General features: G+C 33.6%; 1 protein-coding gene across 3 annotated transcripts in view; it reads right to left on the bottom strand.

Annotated features, from left to right (window-relative positions):
- cdh12b (cadherin 12b) overlaps positions 1–24199 on the bottom strand; it is a 321993-nt gene that overhangs the window by 40667 nt on the left and 257127 nt on the right. For all 3 annotated transcript variants that reach the window (XM_021480407.3, XM_021480408.3, XM_073918845.1), the window contains exons 7-8: positions 15008–15261; positions 2523–2659 (exon numbers count right to left, since the gene is read on the bottom strand). In XM_021480407.3, the coding sequence (XP_021336082.2) occupies positions 2523–2659; positions 15008–15261 (391 nt within the window). The remainder of the gene's footprint in view (positions 1–2522; positions 2660–15007; positions 15262–24199) is intronic.

The raw sequence follows: 24199 nt of genomic DNA, 5'->3' as shown, positions 1-24199 counted from the left end.
CATGAAACAATAATGCAGGTATTATACACAGCTAATAATTCAGGAGGGCTAATAATTCTGACTTCAACTGTACATAAAAATATATTGTTCATGCTTGGGGACAGTACGTTCTTTGATATTTATCAAGTTGATAAAATAGTTTATATAAGACAAACATTTACAAACATTTCATTGTGAACTACTGTATACGCTGAATATAGTTATAGTTATATTTTATTTTACATAAAACTGACCCTATATATATATAGTAATTTATATTTATTTAATTTTTTAAATTCTATTTTCATATTATATAAATAAATAAATAAATAAATAAATAAATGAATAAATAAATAAATAAATAAATAAATAAATAAATAAATACATAAATAAATAAATAAATAAATAAAATACCCAGTTTTGAAAATGCATATTTGCATCCATTTCTTATCAGATATAATCAATATGTTTTGGTGCATTTAAAAACAATTGTAATAAGTGTTTTATCAAACAATTATATCCATTAAAATAAGAGTTTCACCAACTTTAGGAATTAAAAGATGCGTTTTATTGCAATTTATTTTTTAAATAAAGAAATATATAATATTTCAATAAATTTTCTAATTTAATTTAAAACAGTTTAACCAATTTTTTTTTTTTAATTTTTAATATTCCTCTTTATTTTTCCTGTTATTTATAAATATTATTTAATTTTTTCCTGAACATGTTAATTTGGATTTTGCACTGTGATAATAAGTTTCTTTTAGTTACACTGAAAAAAAATGATATGACAAAAAGTCATGAAAATTGTCATGATAAATGTTAATTTAGCTTATTTTAATAACTTAATCAGGTTTCAACATTTTTTTTTAGTTATACAACGTTTTAACTGTACATGTAAGTTGAGATGACATACAAAGTTAATTTGATTCAACAAAAAATACAAGACAGCTTTCTTTTACAGTGCAGATTAGTTCCAGTTTTGTATGAACACTACTTAGACAACATTTTATGTATATTTTTAGATTAGTCTACATTTTATGTTTATGTATATTTTTAGATTACATTTTATGTATAATTGTGTGTATTGGAAATTCTTTCCTAAAACTCCACTTTTTGTATTAATAATATATGTTAGGCACCTGGAGTCTGAGAGTAATGTAATTTCGATTTTCTATATGTCCTTCATGTGGTTGAATTGACAATAAAGCTGACTTTGACATGCAAATGCACAAATAAATTACTGTAAAGCATCCTATAGATAATGCTAAGTGAAAAGAGAAATATGTGAGTGGAATAATCATTTATACTGAACCCTGCTCAGACAGTTTTGACTGTTATTTGACTTTAAAACTAGTTTCTGGCTTATCGCTTCTTTTCACAGAGACACGATGACAGACAGAGACTTATAAATGACCTCACCGATACTGAGGAACAATTAATTCAGCAGCGGTTTAAGAACGTGTGAATACATCAATTGTTAAATTTAGGAGGTCAAGGACAAAGGGAAAGACACTGTAGTAATGATACATATTCCAGTAGAGTCGTCATGTTTTATGAATCCTCGTAAAAAGCAGACTTAATGGAATTGGCTGCTGACTGCACCATGATGGCCACTGTAAATCAGTTAAAATAAAAATCCCAGCATTTAACGCTATTGGAATCGCTTCACATACACAAAATCTGTGTAGCTTTCTAACCCATCATTTAGTATATTTAGTTATTCACGTAAATGTGTGTGAATATATATTTATTCAGTTTTTTTATATTAAGCATTTTATATTTCAATATTATTATTATTAATTAATTCATTCATTTTTCTAATTTTACAGGTCAAGTTTTTAGTTAATATATTCTCAAAATCATTCCACATAAATCCATAGATTTAAAATAATAATAATAATAATAATAATAATAATAATAATAATAATAATAATAATAATAATAATAATAACAATAATAATAATAATAGCAATAATAATAATAATAATAATAATAATAATAATAATAATAATAATAATAATAATAATAATAATAATAATAATAATAATAATAATAATTAATAACTCTGCATAGAAATAGCAAAAATAAAAAAAATAAAAAATAAAAATAAATCAGGAGATTCTGTCTGGCCCGACTCATTCCAAAGTCAATTTAAGTCAAGTAATTTAATTTGGTGGCCATCTTTGAAAAGCCTCTCGGTCAGTATGCTCAGGCATTCTGTTAAAATGAGGAAACATCAAATTCTCCAAAACTGTTTGCCAAGCTTACGATTCAATTGCATATTAGAAATCACCAATAGAGTTAAACAACAACTGTCCCTTTAGTTTCATTTCTAAATGTTCAAAACCCACAACATCTGCAGAAACTCAAGTCTAGCCGAGCCCCACCAACAGAGAATCTCCAATCTATTCCGATCAATTATTGACTCCTGTACTAGAAGGCAGGGCTTATGTGTATAGGCAGGGCTTTGCCATATTGACCATTACACTTCTCCCCATACCAAACTATACAAGTATTCAATAGTCTTTGCTCATACTTACTAACTTTAGTGGCCACGACTGAAATGTTGTGCTGCGCTATACTCTCCCTGTCCAGAAGCTCATTGGTGGAGATGGTTCCTCTCACAGGATCGATGTCGAAGAAACTGTCCAGATCGCTCTTCCAGTCTATGGAGTACCTGAAGAACAGAGAATGGAAAATACTACAGTATACAGCATAGGTTGAATCAGCATGTAGCCAATTTTAGTGGTTGAAAATACCTTTCTTATTTAATTTTTTGTCTTTTTACTAGACCAAATATATATATTAAAAAAAATAAAATCAAAAAGCATTTTCTAGACAATCCTTTTTTTAAGAAATAACATGTCAAAATTTAAAAGTTTTTCCTTAAAACAATTAAAAATAATCTGCCAATGGGGTATTAATTATTAATATTATATCTAAAAGAAACACTTGATTATTTTGCTTGTTTTAAGGGGAAAATATCACTTATTATTTGAGAAAAACAACACAATAATTTTTGATTGTCTAGAAAATGCTCCTTGATGTAAGAAGTTTTAGATACAGTATTTGGACCAGAAGCAAGACAAATATATAGGAAAGTAAGGAAGGAAGAGTAAAAAAAAAAAGTTTTTATTTGCAATGTTAAAATTAGTGTCTAGATTTACTGAAGGCATAAAGTGAAAAATGAACAATGAAAAGAAGTGACCACAATGTACAATTAAGGTACGTTATGTTTTTATTTTAAGGTGCAACTCTTGCTATTGATGAACCATTAACTATAGAGGCCCTATCATACATTAAATTAAATTTGCCTTTTTTATTTATTTATTTATTAGTGTTTTTTATTTATTTACTAATTCATTCATTTGTTGATGTTTTAAATGTTCACTGTAGCCAAAAGAACAAATAATAAAGATCCATTCTATAAAGATCTTTAATAAAAACAAAATATAAGTATTATGCTGTGAGTCAATCTATTTTTTCTTTACTAATTTACTGTTTTAGTCAGTAATCACACATTTAATATGAAGATCAAACAAGTTAATATTTCTGTTTTCTTTTTAATGCCGTATTTACTGTTCTTTCGTTACAGTTTTTACAAAAGCTTTTATTTATTTCCAATTGACAGATCATTAGGCTAATTTATCTCATACATTCCATCTCATAAACATTATGTCATAAATTATAAATATCCGCAATATTACTGTGCTTGATCAAAATTTTCTTTAGCATTTTTGATAAAAAAGCTTAAATCATGCAGATATATAAGGTAATTAAATATAAAATGACACTAAAAAAAATGTTTCCGTTACAAACTTTATCATTGCTGTTGTAATTATGCAACTTTTCCACTTAAGTTAAATTAACTTAAACCTACTTAAACCCTTTTTATGCTTCATTCCACTGCATCCAAAGGAACAATTACACTTCAACCGTTTTAGCTCAGCACAGAGTCAAAGTACAGCAGCTTATTAGAATAACTATATGATTGTACTACGAATGCATGTTATAGCATATATTGAGTGTTTGAAATAACTTGAACATACTAAACATAGCTTGAGGAATGGAAAGAAATTGGCAAGTTCCATAAGTCATGTGAATTAGTTTAATTATATATATATATATATAATCTTTGCAAATGGTTGCTTGTATGGAATTAAAGGGATAGTTCACTCAAAAGTGAAAATCCTGTCATTAGTTTCTCAGCCTTTATTTGTTAGAGTTTGGTTTTTCTGTAAAACACAAACAGATATTTTGAAGTAAGCTGCAAAGCTTTAACCATTGACTTCCATATTATTTGATTTTCCAATACACTTAAAATATCTGTTAATTAACAGTTTCTGTATTTTGTGAATCACAGGTGTTTCCTTTTACTGTGAATTATGGATGGGAAATTGATCTCTGCTCTGTCGACTTTTGATGTGAAAAATTCAACTCCACAGTTTAACTAAGTTACTTTTATTGGCAATGTATTCATCCATCCATTCAATTTCCTTCATCGTAGTATCTTCATTTATCAGGGATCGCCACGGCGGAATGAACTGCCAACTTATCCAGCATATACCCCTTCAGCTGCAATCCAGTACTGGGAAACATCCATACACACTCATTCACACACAAACACTATGGTCAGTTCATCTGTACCCCATGTCTTTGTACTGTGGGGGAAACAGGAGCACATAGAGGAAACCCACATGAACACGGGGAGAAATTGCAAACTCCACACAGAAATGCCATGAAATGATATAATGTATTATAAATAATATAGAGAGAAATAAGTCAGTAAAACAACAGAAAATTTACAGGGGTTTATAATAATGCTTTTGTATCTTATATAACACCAATCCAGAAAAAAATCCCTTTAAACAACTAAAAATGTCCATAAACACAACCCAGGTTAATTTTTTCATTCATTTTTGGAGAGCACCAAATACATCCAAGAAACTACATTTTTATATTATGATTCATGAATCCACCAGAGGCCTCTGTGTACACTTTTTGATATCTCAAATTTCCCTCATGTGTGCCATTTGCACCTGCTGTTTACGCATAAATCCACCAGAGGCTGCTGTCAATGGACTGACTGACCGACTGACTGACCCACCCTCCTCCAATCCTAAACACAACTGATTGTGTATTAAAAAGCACTGATTGACCAGTAGCCCTCCACTTCCCTAAACCCAACCGATAGTATTTTCAAATGCAATCCAGAAAAAGAAAACCCCTCGTGGCTTCCTGATTTTTACAACATATTCTGAATGTATCCCCTTTCTCTATCACCATCCTGCACTTTGTCGCCATTCTCCTAGAGGTGCCCTTAGGTCTTCCTCACGTTTTCTTGTTTACTTAATTTTAATTACTTGTGACTGGTTCCAGTCTGTGTACTTAAGTTCTTACTTTTTCCCTGTCCGAATCTTCTCGGTTTTTGAGTCAGTACTCTGTGAACTTGCCTAGTGTTCCCTTGACCTCCTGATCCACATCTAGTAAGACTCTTTTGTTTTCTTCTGTTGCTTGCTGCCTTGTTGTTTGTTTGTTTTCTGCCATCGCAGAGTTTTCTTTATATGTTTATAATACTATTAGAACCTATTGAATACCTCATCTGAGAGAAAACTTTGTTGCCTGCTTTGCTACCTCATTCTGAGAATAATCGATTGCCCGTTTCCACTAAGTGGTACGGCACGGTACAGGTCATCTTTATCAGGCTTACGTTTCCACTGTGAAAAGGGTACCAATGGTGGGCGAGGTGTACGACAGAAAGTTTCAGTCAATGTCATTCTAGCTTGAGTAAACGTCCGAGGAAAGCTGTACGGGTCGTTCACATATCATTTGAGAAGCACTTCTCACAAAACAGATGCTTTATACACATAAATACTTCATATATAAATGTTCATTACTAATCTTTCTATGAACATGATGTGATTATATCTGCAAATCAGTGATAGCCTATTGTAACGTCTGCTATTATATAAAATAAATAAATAAATGAACATTTATGGACACATACAGCTCCTTACAGTCTTCAAATTGTTACCACTTACAGAAAAACTACACACAGCAGACATTTAGTCCTTATTTGGCTTCAAAAACAACATGCAACATATAGTCCACAGTCAGAGCAAACCTCTCATCTGTGTCTGTAATCTTCAGCAGTACATGTAACCTCTGTTAGAAAGTAATTTCGTCTTTCCGAGTTCATGACAGTCCAAAAGGTGCGGATAACAACTAAACAGGGCAGTTTAATTGGCGCGCATGTTATTACCATCAGCTCAAGAAGTTTGTTATTTCAAATATCGACACACACGCCTCGACACGTCAAACATCGATGACCTTGTAAAACAAAATCAGGACGTGGCAGATTTTGTTCTTCTTACATTTGTGGCTGTTTATCAAGTTAAAGACGAGGTTTGTTTGAGCTCAGGTCGACCATGGCTTGTATTATATGTATATATTATTACTGTGTAACGTCTCGGCTGTGTATATAAAAATGTTGCTTCCTTTGTTTTTATTCTTCTTGCTTGTGTACCAGCTAGTGACATTTCTGCAAACCAATGGTCTTCAGCTGCTCATCTAGCTCCACCTTTTGGTACCCTTCTGTCTAGCTAGATACTCTTTTAAAAGGGTACCCAAAAAGTGGTACGGTACGGTTTGCTTTTTGGTAAATTTCGACAGTGGAAATGACCATAAATGAATAGCAAACCGTACCGTAACATACCATACCACTCAGTGAACATGGGCTCCCCATTCACTCCCCAGTCTCCACACCAGAGACCCAGGTTCAATACAGTTCATAACCGAGTCAGACATGGACCCAGAAACACTCATCGCCAAATGTCTATTGGCAGTGATTGCAACATAACATAAAAAATAAAAACTCATAAAACCTACATAATTCAAGATCTTTAGAAATCTATACAGGGCTACATTTTCAGAATGAGCGTATGTTGCATAAAAGTCATTTTTCAAGGTTAAAATTTTTAAAGGAAAGATGCCAAAATGCAATTCAAAAGCATTAATAAACAAGGAGAGCTAAAATAAAAACATAAATCACAAAATATGGAAACCTGCTAAATTTACAGAAGTTCTTTACAGATATTCTTTACAGTTCAACATTCTCAAGTATGAATACATTTTGTAATAAATGTATTGGTTGCTGTTTGTTTATGTTAGTAAATATATTAACTAACACCAACTACGTATCCCTTATTGTAAAGTTTTACCAGTACTTATTCAGCGTGAGAAAACACCTAGATCTACATCATCTCTTACTTATCACTAATCTAGACTATGCTACTGTAGATTACTATAATTGTCCACAGCATATATTAACATCCTTGTCCTTCTTCTTCATGCTCACACTTTTCACAGCACTCATTACGTGTGATTTAGTCATGCGGCAAGCAGAAGTGAGAATATTGTGAACTGACTTGTGCAGGTTCAGGTTTGAGCAGCTGTGAAGTCAGTGTAACAACCAAGCAACCTTGTTAACGGACCCCGAAACCGTTCTCCAAGGATATTTTACACGTGTCTCTGTGAAACTTATGCACGTATGCATGATTTCACTTTGAGAAAGTTGCGCTTCGGATGACCTTCTTCTCTTCTACTTGATGTTTTGGACTCATTCTCTCACCGACGCTTTCGCAAACCTGTTTTGAACTCGGACGCATTAATGCAGGCTGATATTTCCAACGCTGCTTATTTATTTATTTGTGTCTTGACCTAGAATTGAGTAAAAAGAGAAATGAAGTGGGATCGCTGGGTGAGGTGGGAAGCTACGGTGTTTGTGTTTTCACATTTCAGCTGCTGCCTTGTTAAATTTGCTCAAAAGGTGGTCAACAACAAAAAAAACATCTGAGGATTTGGTGCATTTGCATTGGATTCTCAACAAAAGCCTTTGATGTTGTGATTCACAAGCGCTGGGAGACCTGATTCTCCATAATAATCATCATCATAAATACCATACAGAGACTGCAGCAGGGGGAATGCGATGCATGTTAAACTGACTCATCCCGAATCTGTTAATAGAGCACATTTGGAAACATTTGTGTGGCATTGAGAAGTATATGTTCTGGCATTGATCGCATAAGCTGCTTTTCAAAGCCAAACGTTTAAAAGGGAGATCAAACATGATTAAAAGGCTGTTTTTAATATAATATTTTTTCTCCTTGTTCTATTTAATGTTCTATCAGGCCATTGCAGTTCCTTCACTGGAGTTCATTTCCAATTAGCTAATCATTAACCTAATTTATTTGAGCAAAGTCTTTTTTTATTTTATTTTATCTTTTTTTTTTTAAGCAGTGGAAGCTGCTGCCGCAAGAAAAAGCTTCAAACAGAATTTCAACGTGCTGCTTCATTAATCTTTACAAGACTACGAGATTACAAAACAAACAGACTGATGAACAAATTATTCATTGTAGAAAGCAGTTAGAGACCAACTCGACAGACCCTCGGCTGTGCGGAGAGATGAAGCAGAACATCAAATTTGTCCTATTTTAACAACTAACACGATTCGGAGCTCTGCTATTGTTGGAGGATGAGAGAGTCTCCTCTGTTTTACCTCTTATTAATAAACACAATCAATAGAGGATTGAACAGGACAGACTTGTATTTAGAGATTGTGCATTAGTAGATTCAAACGTTAACGCACAGCTGAAACATTCATAAGACTTAATACAAAATAAAGAAGCGAGAGATCTGGGTTGATTCAGCTGAAATTGCAGCTTTGCAGGGCCCGCGATCCAAATGTGTAATGAGATAAATATCCCAGAGGAAAAGCTGAGTATGGTAAAAACAAACATTCATAAATACAGAAACATCAGAGGATAAATTGATCTAAAATCAACATGAAATGCTTTTCAGAGGCAGTTTTAGTTTCATAATTTGATGCGTTTACAAGCGCAACAGGACGACGAGACAACACTAATAATCTTTCCTTCATATTCCACTCACTTTGACTAAACGACATCCATTAAATCAGGGGTGTCCAAACTCGGTCCTGGAGGGCCGGTGTCCTTCAAATTTTAGCTTCAACTTGCCTCAACACACCTGCAGGGATGTTTCTAGAAAGCTTAGTAAGAGCTTAATTAGCTAGCCCAGGTGTGTCTAACTTGGGTTCGAACAAAACTTTGCAGGACACCGGCCCTAATTAATAAAGATATGTAAATGTGATCAAATTATTAGCCATCCTATGAAACTTTAACTTCTTTTAAATATTATTGATGTTGATGAAGAGGATGACAGTACATAATATTTTACTGTTATTTTTCAAGATACCAATATTCATCTTCACGTGCAATGTAAAGGCTTAACTAGGTTAATTAGATATCTAGGTAGGTTTGATTAATAAGGCAAGTAATATGTTTATTTAGACAAAGAACATTTCAGGTGTTCTGTTTTATGGTCACATGAAATAAAAACTGAATGGTATGGCTACAATGATGTAGTCTTCATTTGGCAAAAAAAGGAGAACCCTTCAACCTTAAGACCACCATCCAGACTGTGAAATGGTGGTGAAAATCGAATGTTTTGGTCTGTGTTTTTCAGCTGGTAAACCTAATCACAATAAATGGCACCATGAAAACAATACATCTTGCCCTTGGGCTTTAAGTGAACACTTCAGCACGACAACGACCCATAACAAACAACAAAAACTGTTAAGAAATAGTTAGCAGACAAAAACATTAACAATTTGCAGTGACCCAGCCAGAGTCCTGACTTAAATCCTATTGAGAGTCTGTGGACTGAGCTAAAAATCAGGGCGATGGCAAGAAGCGCCTCCAAATGTAATTTAATTTAATTTAATTTAATTTAATTTAATTTAATTTAATTTAATTTAATTTAATTTAATTTAATTTTATTTAATTTAATTTTATTTAATAATTCATTTTCTTGTCGGCTTAGTCCCTTTATTAATCCAGAGTCGCCACAGCCGAATGAACCGCCAACTTATCCAGCAAGTTTTTTACACAGCGGATGCCCTTCCAGCCGCAACCCATCTCTGGGAAACATCCACACACACATACACACACACACTCATGCACTATGGACAATTTAGCTTACCCAATTCACCTGTACCGCATGTCTTTGGACTGTGGGGGACACTGGAACACCCGGAGGAAATTTAATTTAATTTAATATAATTTAATATAATTTAATTTAATTTAATTTAATTTACCTTTATTTGTGTAGCGCTTTTACAATGTAAATTGTGTCAAAGCAGCTTCACATAGAAGATCATAGTAAATTGAAACAGTGTAATTCAGTTTTCAGTGTTTAAGTTAAGTTCAGTTTAGCTCAGGTCAGTGTGGTTAATAATCAGTACTGAGAGTTCAAAAACTGAAAAGCAAATCCATTGATACGTAGCTCTACAGATCCTGAACCATGCAAGCCAGTGCTAGTGAATACATGTAAAACACATGGATACATGTGAATAATTTTGGACAAGCCACTTTTTGTTCAAATGTAAATAAAAGCTGAAAAATATGTTTGCTTGTTTTTTTCACAATTATGCTTCTTGTACATTGTCTTATTGCAGTGGCATAAAGTAACAAATTGCAAATACTCAAATTACTGTAACTGAGTAGTTTTTCTCAGAAATTGTACTTTACTAAGTAGTTTTAAAAATGATCACTTTTACTTTCCCTTGAATGCATTTTTATTGCTGTATCGATACTTTTACTCGATTAGTTTCCCCCAAACTTCAGTCACTTACTTATTTTTTTTCTTGTCTATGAGGATTGACTGAGTACAAAATAGTCCTGTTATTCCCATTCAATCAAATCACAGATAGAAAGTAAATCCCATCATACTAAACTACCTCAAGACATGAACGCCTTATAAATGAAGAAAGGTCTCTCCACTCCACCACCAGTGTGCAGCATCCACTTGAATGATACGACGGCTGCCACAGCATAAAGGCGCCAGAGCGCTCACAAGTGTCCAAGAAGATCCAAGAAGAAAATCAGACTGTACAGTATATTACTGATGAGAAGATGAAGGATGTTTACTGTATGAAGACTGAAATCGACAAATGGTCTTTGACAAAAACTAAATGCACTACAGAATGTTACTTTTTCACACACATGCACAAATTATAGTTTGAGTAATATTTACAACAGATTTTACTTCGCTTGCACTGCATTTTTGGGCAAGTAATGGTAATTTTACTTGAGTGTGATTAAATACTTCCCAAATGATGTTTAACAGAGCAAGGACATTTTCACAGTATTTTCTATAATGTTTTTTTTTTTTTTTTTCAGGAGAAAGTCTTATAAGTTTTATTTCAGCTAGATTAAAAGCAGTTACATTTTTAAAAGCTTTTTTAAGGTCAAATTTATTAGCCCATTTAAGCTAATTTTTTCAAAAGTCTACAAAACAAACCATTGTTATGTAATTATTTGCCTAACTATCCTAGCTTGCCGAGTTATCCTAATTAACCCAGTTAAGCCTTTAAAAGGCCCTTTAAGCTCAATACTAGTGTCTTGAAAAATATCTAGTAAAATAATATTTAGTCATCATGACAAGCATAAAAAAATCAGTTATTAGAAATTAAATGTTAAAATGATTATGTTTAGAAATGTGCTGAAAAAATATTATTTTCATTAAACGGAAATTGAGGAAAACTATAAACTGTGGGGCTAATAATTCAGGTGGGCTAATATTTCAACTGTATGTGTGTACTGGAACAGACTAATGCATTGTTCTTATTTTGCTTTAAGAAATTTTTCTGTGCTCATTTGTAATTTTCTTTGGAAAAAAATGTCTGCGAAACGATTTAAAGCAGTAATTCTCAAACTTTTTTCATCAAGTACCACCTCAGAAAAAAATTGTTCCTCCAAGTACCACCATAATGACCAGTATTGAAAAACAGTAGCAAAGTAGGCCCAGTAAAACAGCTACAGCTCTGCACAGTTTAAAAACGTGGTAAATTAACTACTAATATTAAGAATATTTCTTATTTTTAGCCATTTTAAACATTATAAATAGTAACATTAAGACTTTACTCTGCTTATATGTAAACAAACAAACAAACAAAATATAATGTCAACGTTTAAATTAGTGTGTGCTTTTAAAGGTTCATAAAAAATGCTAGGTTACTGTCCTTAACAGGGACTGTGTGTAGTGCTGTGTGTAGTTATAAAAAAAAAAAAAATAAAAAAAAAAAACTGCTGTACTTAAATGTAAAGTGTTAACCTATAATATCCTATTTATCAAAACCTGAAAATGTTGCTTGGACCTCATAAATAGGCTTTATGTCATCATATTCATATTCGAACCATTTTTGATAAATTTTAAAATATATATATGTTGCTTGTTCATGACATGTAGGATTCATCTGCGGACCACTAGAAGGAAGCCTACGTACCACTAGTGGTACACGTACCACAGTTTGAGAACCACTCATTTAAAGAAAATGCTGCTTTTATATGAGTACATGTTGCTTGTTTGAAGCTTGGGTGGTTTACCTAATGAAACATTTCAGTCAGTGAATTTTTAGCTCGCACGTACAACACGGCTTACTTCTTTCATAAGTCCATCCATTTCTGACATCCATCTCCGCAGCTCTTGACCCCTGTAGCTTACAGAAAAAGCTTAAAAAGCTTTGGAGGAAGTCACAGAAACTTTCCATACCTAAAAGCACTTTAGCTGTTTTGTCTCCTGCATTCAGTCTGCGGGTTTCTCATGGTGGACACGCACCGTGAACGCAACTATTTTAAAAGCTTTGTTCTCTTTGCACAGAGCCTCACCGGGGACTATTGTGTGTGGGGTTTTTTTCGGTGAGAAAGTGCACATCCCCATTGAGTAATGCTACGATGTTTCTAAATAATTAATCAGGAGAGGCCAAAACAAAAGTAAAACAAAGCCCTTTTACAAATACAAATGTTTCCTTTGTCCATTTTGCTTTGTTATACTGAATGAAATATTCATAGAGAAACAAACTAACTTGCAGTCTTGGGAAGCCACAGCGGTGCATCAATGCTTTGTCTACTTGTAAAACTTTAAAAGCAATCTTAAGAAGTGCAGCTCAGAAACATAATGGATTATAAAGTGAAGCAAATCTTTCAGCGGGCTTATTTTTTGACCTCTGAGAGAAGAAAAGGTGTAGTGGTATGTGAGACAGACTGTATACAGTAGATGCTTTCTTTCTTTCTTTCTTTCTTTCTTTCTTTCTTTCTTTCTTTCTTTCTTTCTTTCTTTCTTTCTTTCTTTCTTTCTTTCTTTCTTTCTTTCTTTCTTTCTTTTTCTCTCTCCTATATTTAGATTCATATTGTTATTATTATCAATTATCCCAAAAAGACAGTCAGACAGTTGCAGCTCATCCAGAACGCTGCTGCCAGGATTCTGACCAGAAGCAGAAAATCAGAGCACATCACATTTGTCCTTAGGTCTTTAAACTTTGCAGTTCAGACTGCATGATTTTCAAAGTAGTCGTATCACAGATGTGTTAGCGTTCCACATCTGGGCTAGCGTTTTGTCGCTGCTTTGTTTACACTGCAAAATTGATCGGTGACAGGGGCTTTTACATTGCATGACTTCACAATAGGAAGAATTGCCGACAACCTCGTCCAAACTACGTCTCATAGCCAAAAACACGCAGTATATCTTTTGGTATTAACTACATAATGAGAAAAAAGCCTTTAATGGGGTAGAAAATGTTCATATTTGCTCACCTAGGTTTGAAGGGAATTAGCAATTTCCCCTCAACTTTCGTTTTTTAATTTTCTTTATGAAACGTCAAACAGACAAGGGTGCTCCTGTCAAACCTCCACTAGTTTTTCCTCCATTACTTGGGTCCAAATAAACTGAAAATGAGCGCTTTTAACTTTTACCTCCTACATTACTGAGAGCAGGAAAGAGACAGGTTGCACTGGTAAGCTGTATCCCCATAATATAGTTCAATTAAAATAAATGCTCAACAATTGAATCTGTCTCAACAGCTTTTACAAGTGAAGGTATTATCTACAGACAATATGAATTCCCAATTAGAAAAATACTACAAACTAAAAAATAATATTCATGAAAATACTTAAATCACAGACAGCTAAATCTAAAGTGCAAAAAATACTTTTTTTTACTAAGATTTTTTGTCTTGTTTTTAGTCCAAATTTCTAAAAATTCCTAAATCAAGAAGCATTTTCTAGACAAGCAAAACATATTGTCTTGTTTTGGGAAATAATATGCCAATATTAAGTGAGTTTTTCCTTAAAAACAAGCAAAATAGTCTGCCAATGGGGTAAGCAAAAATAATATTACTTCAAAAGAAACAAACAAGATTAATTTGCTTACCCGATTGGCAGATTATTTTGCCTGTTTTAAGGAAAAACTGACTTAATATTGGCATATTATTTCTCAAAACAAGACAATATGTTTTGCTTGTCTAGAAAATGCTTCTTGATATAAGAAATTGTAGATATTTACACTAGAAACAAGACAAAAAAATCTAAGCAAGAAAAGTATTTTTTGCAGTGTAAATGCCCAATGCATGTGAGCTTGATGATGTATAATGTCTCTGACACACACTATAGTCTCATTTAGCAACTTGAAAGCAACCATCTTTTTAAAGAAGCATAAACAATTAAAAAATCAAGAGTGTGTTGTAACTGATGTGTTTTATGCTGTAGAATAAAACGTGAAAGTATCTTGAGTTTGTGTTGGCCACGAATTAACCAAAATGTCATGAAAAAAAAAAACCTTGACTTTAGGATGAGGGTACCGGAACCGTTAAAATGCTAACTCTCTTCCGGGTTTTTGCATACAAATTGACATCATAGTTCCTCCACTTTAAAAGGGGTAGGTTTAGGGCTGGGGTTTGAGCTATGCCTCCTTTTAAAAATCTTATGCTTTCATTCAAGTGAATTCATAGGAATTGGTACAAATTAACCAATTTTCTGACAATATGTAAAATAGTTATGTTCACTCATGTGATGTGGCTCACAAATTCGGACACTGTGTGAAAAGAGCTGATGCTGCGGTGTATTTTATGAGAAAATGAAAGAGATTTTATTTTTGTGCTGTGTTTGCATACCTGACTGGACTGTTTCCTGCGTCGAGATCCTGTGCAGTCACGGCTCCTATAATGGTGCCTTGTGGTGTGTCCTCATAAACATCCATCGCGTAGGAGGGTTTGCTGAAGACGGGAGGCTCATCCACATCCAGAACGTTAATCTTCACTGTTGCGGTGTCTTTAAATGGGCCAAAACTGTGGAACCGTGGATCCAGGTGTGCGTTCGATGCCTCCACTTTAAATGTGTATGCCTTTTTGGTCTCATAGTCCAATGGCTGAGAAAAGAGAGAGAAAATATGTTGGATGCATCATATTTGTTTAATCAAATGGAGTCACAACAATAATCACATCTGTAATAGATAAATACAAAATAATAGTATATACTATAGAGCCATGGGAAAAAAAAAATTGAGAGACCATGTCAAAGTTAATATTAAATTTGCCATCAATATGGTATTCATTCATTCATTCATTCATTCATTCATTCATTCATTAATTAATCAATTCATTTGTTCATCAATTCATTCATACATTTGTGAATTCATTCATTCATTTTTTTCATTTATTCATCAAGTAATTTATTCATCAAGACATTTATTTATTTATCAATTCATTCATCCAATCATTTATTCATTTGTTCATCTATTTAGTCATACATTCGTCAATTCATTCATCCACAAATTATTTCATCAATTCATTAATTCATCAATACATTAATTAATTCATCAATTCATTTATCTGCCCATTTATTCATTCATTCTTTTATCAATTTATTAATTCACTTCTTCATCAATACATGTATCAATGAATTTATTAATTAATTGATTCATTCATTGATCATTCATTCATTGATTAAATCATTCATCGAAGTGCTCAATCATTAATTAATTAATTCATTCATTTATTGATTTATTGATTCATTAATTGATTGATTGATTGATTGATTCATTCATTCATTTATCTACCCACCCATGTATTAATTCATTCATCAATACATCCATTTATTCATTCATTTTTTTTTTTGGCTTAGTTCCTTTATTAATCCAGGGTCGCCACAGCAGAATGAAGCGCCAACTTATCCAGCACATTTTTCAGCGGATGCCCTTCCAGCAATTCATCCACACATTTATTAATTCATTCATCAATTTATTAATTCATCAATTCATGCATTCACTCCATCAATTCATGCATCCAATAATTAATTGATTGATTGATTAATCAATTCATTCATTCATCAGTATTTTTTTTCATCCATCCATCAATCAATATATTCATTATTTCATTCATCAGTTCATTCATTCATTGATCAGTCAAATAATTAATAATAGCTTGATCAACTAATTTATTCATCAATCAATCAATCAATCAATCAATCAATCAATCAATCAATTGAGCAATCAACTGATTATTTAATTACTTTATTCATTCATTAATGTATTGATCAATTATTTAATTATTTCATTGGTTAACTAATTTATCAATTCATAGATTCATTCATTCATGTAATGGCAATACAGAATTTTCTGATTTTGTATATTACTAATACACCATTAGCTGCTCAGTAAACATTTCTTATTATCAATGTTTAGAACTGTTCCACTGCTTAATGTTTTTGTTTAACCTATGATGCATCTCTTTTTCATATACAGAATAAAATAATAAATTAATCAACAAACAATAAAAAAGTGTAAAATTATCACAATAGCTTTGTCAATGTTGTCCACTCCTCTAGGTTTTACAGTAAAGCTTCATTTATTGATTCACGTTTTCTCTTTTTGCAGAAATGGCTCGCTTTGATCATCTTAAATGCGGGCCTTTCATCAAATCTCGAGTGTATCAATGTCTGTCTATCCAGGGAAGTTTGTCCCAACTGCTCTCAGGCATGTCAAACTAACTTCACACACTCCAACACGTTTCTCTCACACTCCCTTGTGCATTTCTCTCCTGATATTGCACCCCTCGCTACTGATTCGGGACCCTATTTTCAGCTTCATCTCAGCATTTCAGTTCTCCTAAATCAAAAGTTGTCCGTGACAGCTGTAAAATGTGTGAGTTTGGATCATCTTGCAACAGCAAATCAAAGCATAGAGATGAAAATCACACAGTGCTGTTGTACAATCACCGCCTTCTCTCTCTGTCAATCTGTTTCTGTGGGAGAGAGCAAAAGGGCAAAGGAGACAGAGATCGTATATCTGACCCGTATACAGTTTCCATCATGAGCAATTTAGTTGTGTATCATCTTCAGATGAAAACAAACACCACAGGTATAAATGAATGGCACCTGCAGATCTGTACACACAGCATATGCCAACACAGGCTCTATAGAAATACTTACCTCAGCCTATTTTTTTTTTTTTTTGAAAAACGTAAAACACATTGCTCTGAGTACGTTTCATTGCATGTTTTAGAGGACAAATCCACTAGAGGGGGTTGTGTACATTTTTGTGATATAGATAGAAAAGAGAGTATGTATATGTGTGGAATTACCTGTTTCACTAAGTGGCCAATTCATTCTATAATGTTGAATGTTATTGGCTAATGTTAAAGTAATTTTTAAAGTAAAAAAAAAAAAAAACGCAAAAAAAAAAACATCTTGGATGTAGCATTTATGAGAATGGGCTATTAAAAAGTAGTGCTAACACTTTACAATTTAGGACACATGGTAGTTAATGTATTTGAAAACATTAACAAACAATGAAGATTTATTACAGCATTTATTTATCTTTGATAATGTTACACTGTGAAAAAAATCTGTATAAAAGCAGCTTTCCATGTTTAGTGCTTCATGTTTTTATTTTCTTTATTTATATTTATATACATTTTTCCCACTATATTTACACTTTTGAATTGAATTATGGGACGTGGATCTTTATTCCAGCAACTTATAACCTTGAAAATTAACTAAAGGTGACTTTCAACAACATTTGTAATAGTTTAAAGTGATGTATTGTCTGGGTTGGGGTTGTATATTATGATACACAAAGTATCAGTAAATTGTCTGTTATTTTACAGACTTATTTCTCCATATATTTTTTCTTATACATTATATCACTTGGGCGATGCAGTGGAGCAGTAGGTAGTGCTGTCGCCTCACAGCAAGAAGGTCGCTGGTTCAAACCTCGGCTCAGTTGGCGTTCTGTGTGCAGTTTGCATGTTCTCCCTGCATTCGCGTGGGTTTCCTCCGGGTGCTCCGGTTTACCCCACAGTCCAGACATGTGGTACAGGTGAATTGGGCAGGCTAAATTGTCCGTTGTGTATGAGTGTGTGCGTATTGATGTTTCCCAGAGATGGGTTGCAGCTGGAAGAGCATCCGCTATGTAAAAATGTGCTGGATAAGTTGGCAGTTCATTCCGCTGTGGTGTCCCCGGATTTATAAAGGGACTAAGCCGACAAATGAATGAATGAATGAATGAATGAATTATATTACTTCAATCTACTAAAATGTTAATAAAAGTCTCTTTGTTAAACTATTAAATTTTCAACATTAAAAGTTGGCAGAGATCAATGTCCCACAATGCAATTTACAACCATAAATAAACAGGAAACACTTATATCCTGCATTGTAAAGTGTTACCAAAGTATCTTCTTAATTTCTCACTTAAACAATGAACAAGAATATTGAATTAAGGCATTTCAAAACACAGCTAAAAGGGAAAGAGAAAGGCCAATCAATATTATTCTACGGTATATTGTGTTCGTGTTTAAAGATGTGGCAGTAAAATAGTATGTATTTTCCACCAGAAACAGCTTTAAGTCTGAGATAGTAAAACTGTATGAGTGGCAGCTCCGAATCATTTGGGAATCGACAGTGTCAGTTTCCCCTTGCTGAAGTTTCCACATCAACTAAATCAAACAGTGCTAATTAGACTCCCAATTAGGTAAAAGTGAACCTCCAAAAACTGAAGTCGCTAATTAGCTGAAGTTCATGTTGACATGAAAACAGAAGCATTGGTATTAGTCAAATACTTACAGACAGCGCAGGTAAGCCGCACAAGTAATTAGGACCCAAGTCATTGTATGCGGAAGATATTTCTCTCATTATACAGACTAGCCTATGGCCTTCTGAGTCCCACCGAGATGACATTGTTTGGCCTTTAGAAGCAAAGAGATGCATTGATATTAAGGTCACAGGCCTCAGAAAAAATGACAGAAAGGCTGTTTGCTAGCAAAATTGCTTGCTTTTCATAAAAAAGGACACATGGAGGACTTCTATCTTCTTTAATATGCATGACGCTAGTAAAACCATATTTCCACCCGGACGACATTATGCCACGGCCCTCGTTTCAATCAGAAAGCAGCCTTTGTAAGTCTAATTTGAAACAAAAGCTATAAATTGTTCTCTGACTGCCATTTCATGTGGTTATTTTCCATTTAGGTTTCCTCAAAGGAATCTTCAGGGATGTTCATATTGAATTTTGTCTGGATCTTCACAGTCGCATCGCCTTTATAATTTACTTTGCCTTCAAGACACAATATTTTTATTTAAACTCCCTCTGAGTTTTCAAGGTCATTTAGTCATTGCTATTTTGGTAGAAAATAATGCCAAGAAACATGCAAAAACAGAGTTTTAGTGACATAAAACACCATCTGCCTCACCTCTGCATCAAAGGTGGCATCGTGAAAATGTGCTGCATTCAGACAAATTTCAAACTGTCAGGTTTACTCAGATCAAAATGCACACTGGCATATTATATGAGAATATAACATCTGATGGACTTGGAGACTGTAAAAATCACAACCCAGGCTCATTCTACAAATGTACCCCTATTTACATTTCTGGAGAGCGGCAAATATGTCCCAGGGGCTCCGTTGTTTTTATTTTTATTTTTTCATAAGTACACCAGATGATGCCGTGCACACTTATTGAGATTTTTTTTTTATGTATTTCTCTCGTGAGTGCTATTCCTGCCTGCTGTTCTCATGTAAATCCAACCGAGGCCACTGTCGACTGACTGACTGACTGACTGACTGACTGACTGACTGACTGACGGATCGATCAACTGATGCACCCTCCTCCTAACCTAAACTCAACCAATAGTTTTCAAAAGCACTGACTGACCGGCGCGCCCACTTCCCTAAACCCAGCCGACAGTGCTTTCAAAAGCAATCCAGAAAAAATAAAGCCCTCATCTGATTTTTACCACATTTTCAGACTTTACCACATTCTCACCCTGTTTTTTACTTCTTTATTTTATTTTTTGCCATTAATGTAACCTTTTGTGGCTTATTATTAATGTGAAAACTGAGACTACACTATTTAAAAATTGTGGAACAAAACAAAACAAAGCACAACACAATAAAAGACAGAATGCAACAAAGAGCAAAATTAAATGCAACACAACACACAAAATTAAAGGGAAAGAAAAGGAAACACAAAACAAAAAAATGAAATGAAAACAAAACAAAAAAACAAACAAACAATGAAATACAACAATGAAACAAAACAATGAAACAGAACAACGAAACAAAAAACAAACAAAACAAACAATGAAAATAACAAAACAATAACAATACAACAAAACAAAACAGCGAAACAAAACAATGACAATACAACACAACAAAACAATGCTAATGCAACAAAACAAAACAATCAATGAAAGAAAACAAAAAACAAAACAATGAAATAAAACAATCAATCAAAACAATGAAATGAAACAACATAATAGAACAATGAAACAAAACAAAACAAAACAAAAAATGAAATGAAAACAGCAGAAAACAATGAATTAAAACAGTGAAATGGAACAACATAATGAAACAATAAAACAAAACAAAACAATGAAACAAAACAATGAAAAAAAAACAGAATGGAACAAAACAAACCAAACAAATTAAATGAAACTAACTAAATTGAAAGAAAACAAACAGAATGACACAAAACAAAATAAATGTAACGAATCGAAACTAATGTAACAAAATAAAAACAATTCATAAGATATAGTTTATTACATATAATAAAATATATAGTTACATTTATTTGCTAACATATTATTATTAAACATATATTACGAAACAAAACAAAAAAACGCAGAGGCGGCACGGTGGCTCAGTGTTTAGCACGAAGCAAGAAGGTCACTGCTTTGAGTAGCGGCTGGGCCAGTTGGCATTTTTGTGTGGAGTTTGCATGTTCTCCCCATACTGGCGTGGGTTTTATCCAGGTCCTCTGGTTTCCACCACAGTCCAAAGGCATGTGCTATAGGTGACTTGGGTAAACAAAACTGACTATACATATTGCATGTTAATGCAAACATATTAAGATAGCATTGGTAAAATATTACAAACCTTAAATCCTGAACAGTAATGTCTTCTTTAAGCTTAATGAATAGGAAAGAAGCTCTCCATTTCAACACCTGCTCTTATTAGCACATGCACCAGATTTCCCATTTGAGTTTTGACGACAGGTGAGGTGAAAAGGTTGAATCAGACGCGGCGTCTCTCCGGCCAGCCGTGTCCAGTATTGATGGTGGACGGACGTGAACGGTGATTAAATGTCAGAGGAAGCTGCAGGATTATTGGAGGTGAGCAGGTTTAGCCTAGAAGAATGTCAAGAGCATCATTGCCCTTTTAGTGTGTGTGAGAAGCCACATCACCCCGGCAGCCCTGGTTAATGACTTTACGCTGAGATCCAGAGAAAAAAAGGGAGAAAAAGAGAGAAAAGACGCCGGGAGGGTAATGACAGTGACTCAAAACTAATGAAAGGCTCTTCAAGTGTGTCACTACTTGTGATGAAACTGAATCACAATATGAAGACTATACTTTACAACGTCTTGTTTTCTGATAGGTGCTGCATGCTTTATATTATGCCATCAAAACTAAACACTTGACCATGAGAAGTTGTCTATTTCACTGATTATACTTTTTAATTGAACAAATCCAGCTGCTGAATGCAAAAGATATATATTATTAGGAATCTATTTATATATAATATGATTTAATTATTGATAGGATCTCTAAATGTTGAATTCCCATATGAAATGTTGGTTTTTCATTCAATATGAGTCAAATAACAAGTTAAATGTTTGGAAATGACTGAATGAGTTGGCATACAGAAATGACAGTGGATCGATGAAGATACATGATTTATAAGCAGACATTTAGTCCCACCGCAGTGAGTAATACTATAAATAGCCATATTTCTTTCTAAATGCTCTATTAAAATTGTAATCGTCTGAAATATAATACTATAAATAAAAACTATAATACTGTTTGAAAATGTGGGGTTATTTATTGATTTACACAAATAAATCAATAAAAAATGCATGAAATTAAAAGTTAAAAGATAACGCAACAAATTATTTTAATTTTTAAAATCAAAACCTGTTTAAAAATATGCTATTTTTGAGAATATTGGGATCTGGTAGCCACCATTGACTTCCATAGTATTTTTCCCAACTATGGAAATAATAATAATTAATAATTAATATATTTTTTTTACTAATATTCAAAATATCTGTAACGAGTCGAGGAACAACAAAGGGTGGAGATCCACATGCAGTTTATTACAAAGAATATATATATATGTATGTGTGTGTGTGTGTGTGTGTGTGTGTGTGTGCGTGCGTGCGTGCGTGCGTGCGTGCGTGCGTGCGTGTGTGTGTGTGTGTGTTTGTGCTGTGTTTATAGTGGGTAATCAGTCCTCACAAGCTTCAGTTGTGTATTTGCAATCAAGGGGAATCAGGGCCAGGTGTGTGAGTGCAGGTTTTGTAGTTAATTTCAGTGGGAAAATTGTTTGCCAGTGCAAACAGGACACTGTTTGAAAATGTGTGGTTAAATCTTGATTTACTATTTTTTTTTTTTTCGAATGAAAGAAATCAATAAAAAAATGCTTAAAGATAATGATACAAATATTTTTTAGATTTATTTTGAATTGTTGTAGTTTAAATGTTATCTTGACAAAACAGCTACAGAATGCAATATTTGTTTATTTATTTATTTTTTACATGATAGAGTTTTTAACTTGAAAGAGACAGATCCCATAAAAATAACCATTTTGTCTTCATTTACTTATCCTCCACTTAGCCGAAACCTGTTTTTTTTTTCTTCTTCTGCTGAACCTAAAAAGATGATATTTTGTAGAATGTTGGAATCTGCTAGCCACCATTGACTTCTATTGTGTGCCATTGACTAACAGAAGACTGTTTAATAATGTAATAGATCTAATAGAACAATAAAAATATTTGCATAAATTTAATAGTTATCTGTAATGTTAAAGAATCATTCATTTATTTATTTTCTTGTCGGCTTAGTCCCTTTATTAATCTGGGGTTGCCACAGCGGAATGAACCACCAACTTATCCAGTAAGTTTTTATGCAGCTGATACCCTTCCAGCTGCAACCCATCTCTGGGAAACAGTCAAACATTCACACACACACACACACACACACACACACTCATAAACCATTGACAATTTATCCTACCCAATTCACCTTTACCGCATGTCTTTGGACTGTGGGGAAAACCGAAGCACATGGAGGAAACCCACTCGAACACAGGGAGAACATGCAAACTCCACACAGAAATGCCAACTGAGCCGAGGCTCAAACCAGCGACCCTTCTTGCTGTGAGGCGACCGAAGCACATGGAGGAAATATAAATATAAATATATTACCATATATTAATATTTAATGATTTATTTATTTTATTTTTTTTTCCCTTCTGTTGAACCTAAAAAGATGATATTTTGAAGAACACTAATATCTGGTAGCCACCATTGTCTCATAACCAGCGATCGCTCTCAGAGATCGCTGGTTATCACACAAACTCTCAGGACTACACTTCCGCATTCCACAGGACTACACATACATACATGCACTTCTCCCAGACACGCACGCCTGCTCATTCATCTGCTTGATTACATTCACCACCTGAACCTTGTCACAGACGATAGCTTACCATACATAAGCCATTCATGAACCCATCCAGTGGGCCGAGTCTTGTTAGCTGTTTACCTATTGTGACATTACAACGCGTTTCCTGTCTTGTTTCTCCGTGTTAGACCCTAGCCTTGTATTCCCTGTTTTCCTGTTTAGCCGCCTGCCTTGTGACCTGTTGCCTGTTTATACGACGGCGATTTTGGATTTGCCTGCACATACCAGTTTGCACCTGATTTGACCACTGCTTGCCTGACTCTGAATATACCTGCATTGTGGATCTTACCTCCAGTTGTCTTTGTCACTCCCTCCCATCGTTACAACCATTGACTTCCATAGTAT

The sequence above is a fragment of the Danio rerio genome, chromosome 12, assembly GCF_049306965.1.
Source record: "Danio rerio strain Tuebingen ecotype United States chromosome 12, GRCz12tu, whole genome shotgun sequence".
Taxonomy (NCBI): domain Eukaryota; kingdom Metazoa; phylum Chordata; class Actinopteri; order Cypriniformes; family Danionidae; genus Danio; species Danio rerio.
This window is presented reverse-complemented; position numbering and strand designations above follow the sequence as displayed.